The following is a 16059-nucleotide window of genomic DNA, read 5'->3' as shown; positions in this document are numbered from 1 at the left end:
TCAGGGAAAACAAAGACCATCCCTAAATTCCAAGATGTGTTTTACCCCTCTTTCCTTCGAAACTCACTTTTCAACAACCCTACATTCAAACCCCTTTTTGTGACAAAAATCTACATTTGCATCCTTTTTTGTAGAAAACTACAATTCCTATAATCCCATTCCCCTATTGAAATACCCATGGACTGGAACGAAGAAGAGGAAGATGGGAGTCATGAGGATTACCCATAGGAATCAATGGGCATTTGATTCCTATGTTCAGTCTCCATGTTGTGCCGATAACAAGGCCAGGTAGAGGCAGGGAGGGACAACTACTCACACCTGATTCCAATCAACTCTAGCTGGGAGTATAAAAGCAGCAGCCATAAACAACATTTTGAGTGAGCTGGGGATGTTGGAAGGTGCTGAGAAGCCAGAGGAAGACCAAGTGAGCTGCAGAGACTGAGGGAGACCAGGAGAAGGAGGAGAAGGAGGAGGAGGAGGAAAAACAGAAACTGCCCAGACAGTGGACCTTTAAACACAGGGGAGGCTGCAGTGTGGAGTGGGAACCGTACCTCTAGGAGGCAAAACCAGAGGCAGCTGGGGTCTCCTGGTGGTGCCACACCAGAGCTCCTCCCCTGGGCCAAGCAGGTGAGCCCAGGTCTGTGAGGGGCAGGTGGGGACACCGTGACCTCAAAACACATTCCCATTGAAACTCCTGCAGCTCTCAAAGCCATGGAATGCTGTTTTGGGGAGCTTTGAAGTGGGAGCAAAATACACCACAATGCATTCTGGGACTGGAAGTCTAAAACTGGTTCTTTGTGAAAACAGAGGGGTCCAAGCGCGGCTGAGGGAGACCTTTGTGTAAATCATTAAGAAGGGGTCTGAACCCGACGGAACGCTAAGGGGTTTTGAGGAGAAGTTGGGAACACTGAGAGAACCTGGAAACCAAGACTGCATACAAGCATTGAGAGACCAGAGGAGAACATGTAGCCAAGATGCCGATTCAGAGGGAGAGAGAGGCTGTGACATGGTGGTGGAGACTTATCCCCAGGCAGCCAGTGAGTTGAGAGAACTTGTGCAAGGTCGAGCTGTGTTGAACAAAGGTTGCCAGCAGCAAGAGTGTCACTGATGAAAGATTGGTGAAACTGCCAGTGGGGTGATCCAGATAAAAGTGGAACATTGGGGAAGACAAGAAGAAAGACCCCCTTTTCCACATGATAGAGTGGTCCGGCACCACGCGGGTGCCCAGTCGAAAGATCTGTGCCGCCAGAAAGGTATACTGCAAATAGAACTTTTGAGATCGGATAGAAAGATCAAAGTGGTCCTGCAAGGGTCTAAGAAAATTCCTAGCACAATCGAAAATCTGATCCCAAGAACTGCCCACGAGAATGAAAGATGTGACAAACGTATAGTATGGAAGTTGCTCAAGTCAAAGTGAACGAGGGGGCCCTATTGGTGTCTTTGAAAGCAAAGGGAGTCCAAGCCCGGCTGAGGGAGACCCTGGGGTGGATTATCCAACCTAAGCGAAAGGAAGAGAATTTTAAGTTGTTTGTAACGAGACTTTCTTCGAGCAAGAGACTATTTGTGCTTTTAAGGGACTCTGGGGGCCTCATTACGGGTCTGGCAGTACCCATGCCAGTAAAACTGGCAGATAGCTGACGGACCCGTAATGAATTACTGGTGCCTGACTTCCCGGTGCCACCGGGCTATTCCAAGTCTGGGGGGCGGGAAGTCAGGCGGCAGTCATTTTTTAAGTCCCAACTCCATGGGAATGGGTACACGGAAGACACAGTGCCAGTGCTCCCATGAGAACTCTGCGAGCGGGTGCCGTCCCGCCAGGCAGGTCTGACCCTGGCGAGCAGGACAGCACCCGCCCGCAGAATTGCACTGGGCTGGTCCGGTAACAGTGCCGGTAGGCCAGGACCGGCACAGTTATAATGAGGCCCTCTGTCTTAGAAGGTCCTGCTGTGCTTTACAGACTGCATCCTCGTGATCAGAGAAGCCAGAGTGAGCTATAGAGCCCGAGTGCTCTCCCTTCCCCCGTGCTGAAAACGTGGGGAAGGGAGCTTTATTGCTCTACCATTCTGACATAGTATTTTGAGCACTGTTCCTTTTTGCATTTCACATTTTGTTGTATTAGAGTAAGGGCTGGTAATAAGTTTTTGTTAGCATAGGCCATTTTTGTTTTGACAAGACACCACTAGGACGGCGTTACTATTTGATGGTCTTAGCTTCCTCCCATTTTTAGACTTAGGATTAAATGGGTGTTTTTCAAACTCTTTTTAAGTTCAATAAACACCCTTGAACTGTGATTGCCTGTGTCTGTCGTCTTACTGTTGATTCCATGGTTTCCTTACATGGAGCACAGTAAGTGAACTCTCGAAGGGGCACACATTTATGAAACACGATAGTATACAAAATGGAACAACTCAATGCGCCATGTAAAGGATACAAAGAAGTACAATGTGATGAACTAGCACAGCAGCACCCAGTTGTGAAACACCAGAGTGCATAAAAAGAACACGCAGATATGAAACACAGCAGTATTTTAAAAGGAACCATCAAACGCGCATTCCCAGTAACATCTAGTTATGGAACACAACAGGACAAAACATACAGCAAATTAATGTGCTTTTTAGCCATGCCTATTTGTGAGGGCAACCGAGTACAATTTAGAGTCAATGCAATACACTTTTTAGGGCTTAGTTAGAAATGAGACAGTAGGTAAAACAATGTAAGGCTTTGATTAGGCACAGCAAGCTGTGAGCAACCTGAAGCGTAAAATGCGTTTACGATAGACCCACATATACAGTACGGTAGAAAAATGCAATGGCCTGTCTTGGGGGTACCTAGATGTGAGTACAAGGGATACCTAGATGTAAGTACAAGGCAATGTCCTTTCACAATGACGCCTAGATAGAAGGCACAATAATCTATGAAATGAAGCAATTGAGATAACTGGGTGTGAGTACATTGCAATGTGCTTTCACAGGGATACCTAGTTAGGAAGCACAAAAGGCATACAAAGTGTAAGAACTCAATGAGCCACCCTAGTGATGCTTAGATATGAAACAGAATGGTGTATAAAATGGACAATACAATGCACCATGCCAGGAACAACCGGACGTGGAACACAACAGAGCACAATATATACCTACGCAGTCTACGTTTTAAGGGTTGCCTATAAGTGAGCACAAAAGAATACAAATGTAGAACATTTTCTTAAGGGTATTTAAATGTGAGACAGTATGTAAACAATGCAAGGCTTTGGTTTCGCGATAGCAAGGTGTAACCAACACAAGGCATACTATGGCAATGCACCTTCACAGAGACACCCATATATGTCAGTTCAATGCAATTCTCTTTCTTGTAACACCCACATATGAAACGGAGAGGTATATGGAATTGAGGAGTTTGGAGTGTTATTTTAGGGATATTTGGATGTGTGTTTTTTGCTCTTTCACAAGGGCACCTAAGACGAAACATACAATGTGGAACAACTCAGTGCACTATTCGAAGGATGCCGTGATGTAGGTACGATGCATCTGTTTTCTAGGAATACCCAGAATATGAAACGCAACAGTACATAAAATGCCCTGCCCGGCTCCTCCTCTTTCCTGCCTCCCAGACCTCCCATCCCCCAACCGCTGATTGGGCCTTGAGCCTATCGTGTAACACCTCAAGGGCCTTGCCCTTGCACGCAACCTGCTAGGCATCTTTAGGTTGCAACTTGCGCAGGTTAGTGCTTCCAGCCCATGTTGCGCACATTGGAGCTTTAGCTTCATTAACTGTAATTATTTGAGTGATTGCAGTACTTTTACTTTCTATCTCGGTGCTAGTGTGCACGTTCCTCCTGCCTGGCTCCCTGCTCTTTCCTGGCCTCTGCTCCCATTTCCCGACCCTCGCCACTGCTGATTGGGCCGTGCCCTCGCACTACGCAGCCTGCCATCTTCAGGTCACAGCCTAAGCAAGTGAGTGCTTCCAGCCTCTGTTGCACGCATTGGAGCTTCATCTTCATTTACTGTCATTATTTTAGTGATTCCTGTGTTTTTACTTTCTATCTCGGCGCTAGTGGGTGCGTTCCCCCTGCCTTCCCCATTTGGTTTCCTGCTCTTTCCTAGCCCTCAGCTCCCCTGCCCAGACCACTGATTGGGCCGCATATCCCATTTTAAGATGTACTATCAAGGCAGGCCTCTGCGAAAGGCCCCAAGGCAAAGGGCAGCTCCCGAAGAAGCTGCTCCAATCTGTGTTCACCTGTGAAGCCTGCCACCATCAACCAGCAGTAACTGACAAGTTAAGAGCAGTCTGGGAGGGGATTACAGCAATTGCTGTATTCCAAAAAGCCATACCGCCCCTCTCGGCTTCATAACATAGCTTACCAAGGTTTGCTAGATAGTAAGTCATATTCCTATAACTGCTGTGCTCCAACCTTTAAATACCTTTTAATTAACTCTTGGGTTCCCATTTTAGGCGCTCTTTGCAAATCTAAGTGTTTCTGCATTTACTGTTGTGCCCCCATTTTAGGCATTTCTCCCTCTATCCAGGTATCCCAAATCTAGGTGTTTTACCTGTACTGTTGTGCCCCCATTTTAGCCGTTTCCCTTTCCATCCAAGTATCCCAAAACTAGGTGATAAATTCACCTCATCCACAGATGATCGTCCATCACTCCCCCGTCGCTCCAGGCCCCTCTCCGGACCTAGAAATACGATGTTGAAGATAACCTCCATCTGAGATTAAGGTATGTATATCTTGCACATCGTCTGTGGTCACAGGCCGCAGGCACAGCCCCACATCCATTCACTTCAGAATGCAGCTTTGTCTACGCAATTCTGGTCTAGCAGCTCGCATAGCCACCCACACTGATACCCCCGACGTACCTCAACATCTCTGCCATTAGCACACAGCAACAACCTACAAATAAATTTGGTCTAGCTGGACACATATTGAATTTCCGTCACTAGCAATCTATCCTAAACCACCAACAGCACCCGCCCACGTGCCTGAGCTCCGGACTGCTTACTGGAGCTTAGCCAGCCCACCTAAGTCCTAACCTGGCAAAAGACACACACGTATCTTATAAATGATCTCTTCGAATCTCCCACACATGGACTACGGTCACTCAGGGCGTTCCAATCACAAAGCGCATTGAGGCTATACAAATGGGGGGGAAAGGCACTATATAAATGACAAATACAATACCAGCATCTAGATAAAAGAGTGCAATATACAGCTATATTATGGATGCATAGGAGATCGGTAACAAGGTAGTGCTGGGAAATTGTGAGCTTTATTAAGCCATACTAGGAGTGAGATAAAACCAGTGCCCGCCCAAGGATAGTTAGATGTGGGACTTTGTGTAAATAATGGCAGGTCTTTTGATACCTGGTTATGAGCAACGCTGAGCACAAGATCTGGCAGTGCACTGTAATGACTTCTGCAGAGTCATCACTAAACCCCAGCCTAAGCTCTCCTCCCATGTGGCCAGGGGAAGGCAGATGCTACCTGATCCTAACCCTCTGGTGGTATCGTGCAGGCAGATCACATGGGAGGAGATGCTGTCAGGGGGTGGGGGGGGACAGGTGATTCCTTTGGGAGGGACCCAGTATTCATTTTATTGTGAGGATGAATGTTTCTATCATTCCCAAGTATCTGATGGCCTGGTGAAATTGCACAAGTCCCTTTCATGAGGAAACCCAAAGAAACTTCTGTGAAAGGTTGCCGAGACAAAATCATTTTCAGACCATGGGAATTACTAAATCTAATGTGATATCCTCTAATAGTCAGGATTCGGTCTTGTGTGGAAGTCTAATGTTATGTCACACATTGATTCTATAACATTTCCTAACTCTGATAACGTTAGATCAGCAGTCTCATAGAAATCAATGGACATAAAAAGCTCAAACCAATTATGGACCTCAGGATCCATAATGCTTGTGTTGCTGGGACGGGGAAGAAGGACCAGGAGTCGGAGGATTAAAAGAATATGCAGTCTAGCTGCTTGGATTCAATGCACCTGAGTGGGACCGTTAAAATTTAAGATGAAACGCAGCTGTGGGAAGAAGGTGGTGGAAGCAGAAAGAGCAGGAGAGACTCTGCTCACCCAGGCTGCAGCTTGGGACCAGAGCGTGTGCGGAGCAGCAGGTGTGTAGAAGAGCAAGGAAACGGCAGAGTCAGTGTCCACAAGGAAACAGGGAGAGCCATTGTCACAGGAAGCTGATCAGCGAAGCCTCCCAAAGAGAGATACACACACAAATGGGAAGCCGATCAGACAAGCCTACCAGAGGGAGAAACAGAGAAGTCCCTGAGATGCTGCCTAGAAGAGCCGCTGTACCGCACAGCACCTAAGAACAGTGAAGCCGCCAACAGTAACCGGTGAGCCTCAGAAGAGACACAGGGCGCTGCATAATGTTTTCGGCTCCCACAAATAGGACATGGGGAATCAGAGAGCAAAGTAATAGGAGGGGGAGGCAAGGAGAGCTAGACTAAAGCCTAACTAACACCCCTTATTGGCGAAATATAAGAAGGTGAAAAGGGCGCAATTTCCCATTTATGAGAAGTCAAATTGGGGAAACATATATGGCCAACAGCAAAGAGGTTATTCAGAAGAGGCAAGAATGCAAAAAGGGAATGATTCTCCATTTATGAGATGTCAACTTGGGGAAAACTGTAATCCTTATTGCCACTAAAGAAAACAACTGTAGTGATAGGAATCTTCTTCCTGACAGTAGAGTCAACCAGGAAAGGAACCTTTTAGAGTTAGTAGTGGCCGGCAAGTAGACGAGGAAAGAAACAGTTGATTGAGAGAAATGTGGTTGGGGTAAAAAGGTGTTTAACAAGAAACATTGAGAATTATGTTCTTTTGACAAACGGTTGCATCACCAAGAGTGGTGGTTGTGCTTTCCTGACATTTTCCATTTGAAGAATAATTGAGATGTGCTAAGATTTACTTTGGAGTCCGAGAAAGAAATTGAGCCTCATTACGAGTTTGAAGGTAGCCATGCTGTTCTTAGCGGCATGGCTGCCTCCAAACTCGTGTCCGGGTCCGGGTCCCGAAAAAAAGGGAATTAACGGGCCATTCCGACTTTTGCAGGTAATTCCCTTTTTTCGGGACCCGGAACATCCCCATTCCCATTCGAGCCCCCATATGGCTCAACGGGAATGGGCAGGATGCTAACAACGGACCCGTTAATGACGGGGGTGGCGGTATGCACGTCTGGTCTGCCCATATCGCCACCCGAGAGCAAACTCGTAATGTGGCAACCCGGAATGAACATACCGGCACCGTTGATTCCGCGGCCGCCAGCCTCGTAATGGGGCCCATTGTGTGGAGAAAACAATTGCCTTGGTTTTCGAACTGGTATTTTGTTAAAGAAACATTTGCCTTATAATAATATTTTTGTTAATGTGATACAGTTTAAGTATAAACTTTCCACATTAAAAAAACAAAACTCATAGCATTAATTATCACATTTCACAAGAAAGAAAGATAAAATTATTACATTAATAAGTAACTTATCTAAATTTAATTTCGCAAAGTGACAATTAAAACTAGTTCATTTCCTCAAATGGCTTTACATACACACACACACAGAAGTGATGATTACAATTATAATTCGAATTATGATACTTAAAAATCTCAATACAGGACAAATAGAAATAATTAGGCTACATAAGTAAGCCACAACCTTGACGTCCAAAGGCGTCTTTATTCCCATCAGGCCAGAATAAAGCTCTTGTCAGGTTAGTTAGCCTAAATAGCTATGCCCAGAGTGTTCTCAACCTTCAACCATATGTTATACATTGCTATGTGTATCTTTATGTTTAAGGAGTTAATACAACAGAACCAAAACAGAGATTCCCCTACCAATTCAAAGTCCTGTACATGCTTTCCATAGTATAATATATACATTTTCGTAAGAGATGGGCAGTGAGTCAAAAGATGTTTTGCTGTTTCGCTGACTGCTATGTTTTTACACAATCGGCAGAAGGCAATTGTCTACAACTTCCCTTATTCGCTAGAACCGGCAAATGGTCTATTCTCAAAAGGAGAAGAAATCGTCCGAGACTGCTGGAAGGACACAGGTTCATATATGTCTGCAGGTTCTTGAATGAATACATCATATAATGCACAAATTGATATTTTTTTTAAGTTTTCTCAAGTGCTCATAGTTTTCCAACCAGTCCCAGAGATCAACCTTTTTAGACAAAGCTATTTTCATTGAATCGTCGTTTCCCCTACATTTAGAGGACCAACATATTTCTTTGTAAAAAATTTCCATCTGGTCTTTAAGAAATAAGTCGACGACTCCTTGGAAATTTCTTGATAAATAGATACCATTAGCGGGTTCACAAGATTGTTGTTCATCTTTCAATACATCTGAGCTCTCCTTTTCAAGATGATAGATTTTAAAGAGACGAGTCCTGATTGAAGCCTGATGATCGCCATCGGTATACACTGATGTAGACCCAGTATCCTCCAAAATTTGCCCTCGACCACTTGGAGCCATTTCAGATCAATTGACAACAAAGCCTCCAGTCCATAGACTATCATGGGAGCTAATACCTGCCTGTACAACTGGAGAACTCCCCAAATAGTACATCCGCAGTTCTTGATGGTAAATTGGTGTATCAATGATGTGGACTTCCTGTTTTTTTTTTTACATATTGCTGTTGCTGATATGTTGATATGTTGTATATATTGTATATAATATAAATAAATAATTTAAAAAAAAAAAATGATGTTAGTTGCGCTGCTCTGACTTTTTGAGATTGTATAAAGGAAGAATACTGGTCTATGGCGTCTATCTCCACTCCAAGGTATTTGTATATAGGGGTGTATTTTATTTCAAGTTCTTTTATAACTAATTTTGGGCGCACAAATTTGCTTCCCGAGAATACCATTATTCTGTTTTTTCACAGTTAATAATTAAGCCATTAGTATCGGCGTATTCCCAAAGTGCATTAGCCCACCTTTGTAACCCACTGAAAGTATGGTCCAGGATTATAAGGTCATCTGCATAAGTAAGTACAGGGCAGTGCGTGGCTCCAATTGTATGGACTGCGGATATTGAAATAGGGAGATTGTGTGTATACAGATTGTATAGGAAGGGAGCTGTCACGCAGCCCTGCTTAACTCCCCTGTTTTGATTGATAAGATTAGTCATGTTACCCTGAGAGTCTAATTTAAGTTTGGCAGTGGTGTTCTTGTGTAAAAGTCTCAGGTAATAAAGAAGTTCTTCAGGGCATCCCAAAACTTCCAGCTTCAACCATAATTTATCTCTTCGAACCAAGTCGAAGGCGGCTCGGAAGTCCATAAAAAGGGCATACAATTGTGGATTACCCTTTTTCTTAGCCCTCGTGCATAGCAGATCCATTATAGTCAAGTTCAAAGTAGTTGTGTAACCTTTCCTAAATCCACTTTGGAACTGGCTCAGTATTCCAGCTTTGTTGGCCCACACCTCCAACTTCTCTAGCAATAGCGATGCAAATAATTTCCCTGTACAATCGAGCATGGATCTGTAGTTTGCCTTATCAAGAAGGATACTGTGGAAAAGAACTATTGCTTTGGTTTTTGAACAAATCTGTGTAGAAAATATATTTGCTTTATCAAGTGGAAAGACACAAGGGATGGAAAAGACCTTTTGTGTTGAAATGAACAGAACTTTGTTGAATCAGAACTTGTTCAAGTGTATTCCGGAATTGATCCAGGGGAATGGGAGTCCAACCCTGGTCACAAGGAGTACTTTCGAAAACATTTAAGTTTTAACTTTTGCACTGTTTTGTTCAACTGAAGTCAGACCATTATTCCTTGTACATGTGTGCTATATGTATTAGTGTGAGGGTCAGAAAATATTGGACACTAAGTTTTTATTTTATTTTTTATTTTTTTTTGGCTAAGCTGGGACATCCTTGTTAGGATAGAGAAAGAAAGTTGTTTCTCACTCCTTTTCATTTAATAAATGACAAACATTGAGAAAACTATACCTTTTGCGTCCGTCTCACATGGACGCTCAGCTGAGCAATACAATAGCAGACAAAATTAAACAACCTGGTGAGCCAAACACAGGCCACAACAGAACACAATGTAAGCTGCTGCTTGGGTGTCTATCTGTAAACGCAACAAGTCACAATCAGGAAAAGATACAAACTGATTACTCAGAGATAGAGGTGAGACACTACGTGAAGTAGATGGGCATACCTGAACAAACCAGGAGCACAATATGTGGTAAAGTACCTCCCTTGTAATGCCCAGAAACAATGTCCAATTGTGTAGAAGATTAAACAACTTAAGTGCGCTACTCCAGGGGTACCTCAATAGGTGAGCGCTCAGCAACCGGCAGGGACCTTCAAATGTGAACCTATCCACGCACCACACACTTATATCTGCACCATCCTTTAGACATGTATAATGGTGCCAGCAGAGATCAGTGTGGTGTGCATTAATGTTACCAAAAGGACTGTTGTGATCCCCGATTCTGGCAATAATATATTCACGGTAATCATTTTGTTAATGTCCACAGTGAGGACCGGCGTGAGCCAACTTTTTCGATCTGCTGCAAATGCCACACATTGACAGGGCTGTTTGAAGTCGCTTGTGAATGTGTCGAATTTGCAAGGGATTGCAAGGGATAACTATGCCCAAATCACCACCGCTCAGAAGATGCAAGGGCGATTTGGGAATAGACTGCAATGTCAGTTCCTAAAAGGAGACCTTTTGAAGCTGTGCCTAAATCATCCTTGCATTAAATGAGCACAGACGATTTAGCTCTCGCGCCAAAAGGGGCTTTGTGGCAACAGTGGTGCACCCGAATGATCGGTGCCGAAAAGGGGTGAACTGTAAGATAAAGTGGTGCAATGTGTCCTTAAGGGATGCATATAATTGAACACAACTGAGCACAATTCATAAGCAATGCAGGGATAATTAGATGTGAGGCATTATGAAATACTATCCAAAGTTTTCTGTTAAGGATACATAGGCGCGGTCAACATGGAGCATATAGTGTGGCAATGTACTTTCACATCTAGCTGTGAAAACACAATGGCATACGCCATGCAAGAATTCAAATCCCGTTACAGGGCCACCTAGATGTGAAACACAAAACGCCATAGTATACTGTCAATGCAATGGCCTTTTTATATGATATATGCAGAAGTATAGTTTTGTATGGGACTTGTAGTTCCACTTCCTGTTATAAAACTCTGACTACAAGTCCCAGAATGCAAAGAAAAAACCCAGACTGGATAAGCACCTACAGCTTGGAATGGGTCATATTGGTAACTATGTCTTACTATTTCTTGGAAAAAGTATGAGCATGATTCCACAAAGGTGAATTTTTGTTATGGTGTGGGGAAACTTTACAACGAGGCTATTAATTGGCCCCATGTCATGGTTGACAATTTGAGAGACAGTCCTAGCTTTTAACTCTTCATGTTGGGACGTTGAGATCCTTGAGGCTTTCTGGGACCTATTTACCTTCAAAGCTACCTTCCTAAATACTGTCCCTCCTGAGCCCTCCGCTCATCTACCTCCAATCTTCTGCGAGTGAGCAGGTTCTCCAAACAGAGATTTGGAGGGAGAGCCCTTTCCTCAGCAGATGTCTCCCTCTTGAACAGCCTCCCTGCCACCCTCTGTCTTGAGCCTGATAGTCTTAAATTCTGGAAACTCCTCAAGACCTTCCTATTCTCCTTTTCCTTCTCTCTCACTCTGCTAACCTAGCTCTCTGCTCTTCCCTCTCTCCCTCCTTCCATACGGCTCACTGACTGGCCGCTTGGTGTACCCCAGAGTCTCACAGTTCCCAGGCACCCCTGCCAGTCCTACTGTACTTGCCTCAGGGCCCTGCACCCCACCCAATCGCTATACATCCTGAGAACTTCTCTCTCTGCACTTCTACAGTCTCTACTGTCTGGGTGCACTTGGTCCCCTGCCCCTCCCTCGTCCTGCCTGTACTTGCACTGCAGCTCTGCCTGTAGATCTTTCTGTCCTTCCTTGTCTTACCCCTTAATGTGCACTTGAAAAGAACACAGAATCGCTGTCAGGCCTATTTGTTGTCTCCTAACTGTCAAATGTACGATATCCACTTAATCTGCCTGTGCAGACCATCTTCGCTTCAGAAATTCAAGGGCTCTGAGCGGCTGTTGTTTTTTTTTTTTGCGTGTTCCCACCCTCCTTGAGCGTTTTAAAACACTTGCCTGTGTATAGGCGCTTTATAAATAAACAGTACCATACCATACCATATTTATAATTGGACACACATTGAACTACGAGCCTTAGAATGCACAGTGAAAAGCCATCACTGACGCAAGGAGTCACGCATGACATGGGCCCCTTTGTGGGTATGCTGGCCCGTGTTCCTTCCTCGCCATCTTTAGGTCACTGCCATTTTGTAAAGAAATGAACTGTGACATGTGTATCTCCCCAAAGTGTTTCTGTGTGTAGCATTAACAAGCTCTGGGCATCAGGTAGACTATAGTCTGCTCAATGCACAACAACAGTACATTGCAGAGACTCAGAAACAGCAGTTAGACAGCTGTTTGGAGGTTTTTATGAGGTCCTCTCCTCTCGACTGCGGGAGTGGGGGGCTTCAGAGGGACCAACCTGTAGTGTGTGCCCTAGAGTTTCGAACAAGTTAGTCCCTGCTCGCACTGTTAAATGCGACTAAGGAAGCACTCTGGATTTACGCTTAGAAAGGGAGATGGCTGATACAGAATACGGATCACACAATACCAAATGAAAGAATGCCCAATAAGTTAATGCTGAAAACATATAAACTCTTTATATAAAACAGACAATGGATAAAAGGTCAACTCTAGAGGAGGTCAATTCTGAAATACTAAGCCAGAGGTGTCACTTTTCATGTGTCCATGCGCGATAAGGCGATCCAATCCTGTTTTGCCACTTTGGATTCCTGGACTTGTAGTTTTTTTTATTTTGCATGTCAACTGTAGGAAAAACTACACGTTCCCGAATTCCAACCAATAACGGGACTGGAATGGCCTTCTCACACGTGGGCCACGGGAAACTTAAGAACTCAGACTAAGCACATATATTTTAAACAGTAATGGTATCCTAAAGTGACACCAAAGATAATTTAGAACTCGAGCATCACAGTTGCAATATCTCTAATGTAAAGCACAAGGAGCAGTTTTAACGTGGGAAGATATGTTTGTTAAAGTCAAACCCAGCACTTTTCAAAATAAAAGATAAACAGTTAAAATTCAAGTCAATGTCGTAAAAAGTCCAACACTGAGTGCACAGGTGACAGAGTAAGGAGTTTTTTTCTCCATTGGATTCAAGGGAACAAAGGAAATACATTCAAGTCGAGATTATTAAGGCTTTTTCCTGCCTACTTTTCCAACTATTGCCAGCTGGCCCTACGTCACAAGGGGCACCAACAGCCAGTCATGGTTTCTTAGCCCGGAATAGTTCATGCTTGGCCGTGTGGGAATGTCATATATCATATTTGTAAAGGAAATGTTAATTTTTGCAAACAAAAATACAATTCCCAGAAAGCAAAGCGGGACTGGGCTTAAAAGCCACGATAGGCTAGAGATAACGCTCGTGACATGAGAGAAGTCAGCAGCGGTACAGTACGTTTCCCCTGCAGGGCACACTTCCTTCACCCTGTCCCCGCTCACCGCTCTCCAGGTGTCGCAGAAAGTCTCGAGCCGCTCTCTTCTCGTGCTGCTGCAAAACCGGCCCATAGAGGCCCCCTTTACGGGAGGGGGCGCCTTGCCACAAGCAGCAGCACTCGCAAAGCCGCTTCAGTATCTCTCGGACTCTGTGGCCCAAGCCCGAGCAAAGTTCCCGCACCTGGCTCAGCAGCTCCTGCACAACCCGCCAGCACTTCTCACACAGGCGCCCCATTGTTTTCCCAGCCTGGAAAACAGCCACGGGTGGACGGCTCCTGTTTGGCCGCAACGGCAAAGAAAACTACAGAATACCTGCATGTACAGCGCTGGACTGGCAGACACTCCGCTAACTGCCACCCTCACCAGCAGGCGCCTTGGCACCAGCCGCCTGCCCTGCGTACTAGAGCCGGATGCTAGCTACATCCATGTGGAATAACTCGGGTAGGAACAGTGCAGGCTTTTCAACAGGGGAACCAACCGCTGTCGCTACCAGTTCGGGGGAAGCCTTTCTGCATAAATAAACACGGAGTGACATCACTCGAGCGCCACCTTCTCCAGAGCCAGCCGCAGGCCATGCGAGGCCAAACCCAGGAAAGAGAGGAAACCGGTTTGCCCGGTTTGTAAACGAGGGGAACAAAACATTTAAGATGTGCGGGTGCAAATGTTGACCTCTGCTCTCAGATGTACATCTTGCTAACAACACATATATATATATATATATATATATATATATATTTTCTTTTTTGTTGCTTGAATGTATTTCCCCCGTTTTTTGTATACATTTTTTTTTTACCAGGTATCGGTAAAATGTGGTCCTTTTTTAACGAATATCTTTGTTGTATTAACATTGTTGTGATGAGACACATTAACCCCTTAAGTTCCATGGGTTCCTCCCTTCCCCCCAGTGCCAAGACCTTTTTTGGTGATTTCGGTATGTTGCCATTCAAACATGAGATATCCTGGCCAACATGTAGGTGGTCTTAACGCCACCCAGGAATCCTAGTTTGCTGTAGGGGGGTGAGAGAAAATTAACCAAAAAGGGAGAAAATTGATGTACAAAGAAGCCTGTGGTTTTTTCCTTGTAAGAGCTAGGAACAAATGGATTGCTGTCCTGAATTTGACATGTTCCAGGCTTTCAAGAACAGGTTGAGTGGAAACGGAAAAAACTTGTTTTGATATGGTTATCAACCATTTTGTGAAAGGTAGGCGATTTTGGCCTTTTTTTCCAATAGGACATGCATGGACAGAATGGAAGAAAAGGGTAGGAAAGCTGAATGGGACGACCGAAAGGCATACATTTCTGAAAAGTAGACAAAAGTCCAAGTTTAGGAAGGGGTGATTTGCCCAGATCATGCAACAACTAACGGAAAATTTCTATAGTTTGGGGGAAAAAGCGGAAAAATGACAGAAAAAAGGTATGTGATCTACATGGTTGGCCCGGTATCGGCAATAGCTTCTATGAAATTTGAGAAAAACAATGCTCCGCTACATTCCCTCGACTCTTGTAGTTAGGAAATCACAAATTTTTTGTAATGTGTCACAAAACAAGCGCTACCACAAGCCAAAAACGGAGCCATGGCACACAGGAGTTTTATGCTTACGGCCTAAACAGACGTACTTAGCATGTGTAAATAAGGAAAACAAATATAGTGAGGAAGGGCAAGCATACATTTTTTTTGAAAGAGCACAGGAAGACCTTTTGAAGGGTAGGTGACTTTTGTAATCTACACAAGTGTATAGTGCCTAAAGCAGTGACTAAATGTAGGTCACATTTTGGAAATGAAAGGGTTGTGTGACAAAGGGCAGCAGCAAATTGGTCGCAACGTTATGAAAACCATGCAAACACAACAAATGTACCTTCCTGCATTCCCACAGGTGTCCTGACAAAAATGGTACCCCACATGTGTGGGTGCACCTACCTGGCCGCAAAGGGAGAAGCCGAAAACACGGGTAACCCCAAGCCTTTCGGCACAGCAGATTTTCACGAATTTTGCTCATGCGGACAACCTACAGATTTGGGCCTAGAGTGTCGAAGCCACCGAGGAAAACAGGGAACCCTATGCTTTTACGAAAAGAAGACACCCGTGGATTTCCACAGAGGTCTGACTTGCACTAATCGCCCCAGAATGTATTACCCACAATCCCCGAGGACATGTGCTCACAATGCACCTGTGTCTCTAGCAATATCTTGCACATCATTTTCCAGCAATTGCATATCCACTGTGTCTGCGTTCAAATGTCATGTGTCTGCAATGGTATCTGCACACTGATAGCAAGTGCACATAGGCTCACTTGGCTACCTGACCTACAGGCGCTGTCGTTCACACCAACTTCAAGTATGTTGAAACATTCATATGTGCAACCCTACCCACACTAAACACACACCCTCTAACATGCTAATCATTTCTGCAGTGCTGGGAAAGTGCATTTACAGAAATTATATCTGCATG

The 16059-nt window shown here is 44.6% G+C and overlaps 1 protein-coding gene across 2 annotated transcripts in view; it reads right to left on the bottom strand.

Annotated features, from left to right (window-relative positions):
• LOC138453690 (uncharacterized) overlaps window positions 1-14127 on the bottom strand; it is a 724495-nt gene extending 710368 nt beyond the window's left edge. Inside the window, exon 1 of one of the 2 annotated variants that reach the window (XM_069606759.1) lies at window positions 13616-14127. In XM_069606759.1, coding sequence (XP_069462860.1) covers window positions 13616-13844 — 229 coding nt within the window. In that variant the 5' untranslated portion in view covers window positions 13845-14127. The remainder of the gene's footprint in view (window positions 1-13615) is intronic. The other variant, XM_069606758.1, reaches the window with a different exon arrangement.
• Between the last annotated feature and the right edge of the window lie 1932 nt (window positions 14128-16059).

The sequence above is a fragment of the Ambystoma mexicanum genome, chromosome 4p (genome assembly GCF_040938575.1).
Source record: "Ambystoma mexicanum isolate Mex_15411 chromosome 4p, UKY_AmexF1_1, whole genome shotgun sequence".
NCBI lineage: Eukaryota > Metazoa > Chordata > Amphibia > Caudata > Ambystomatidae > Ambystoma > Ambystoma mexicanum.
This window is presented reverse-complemented; position numbering and strand designations above follow the sequence as displayed.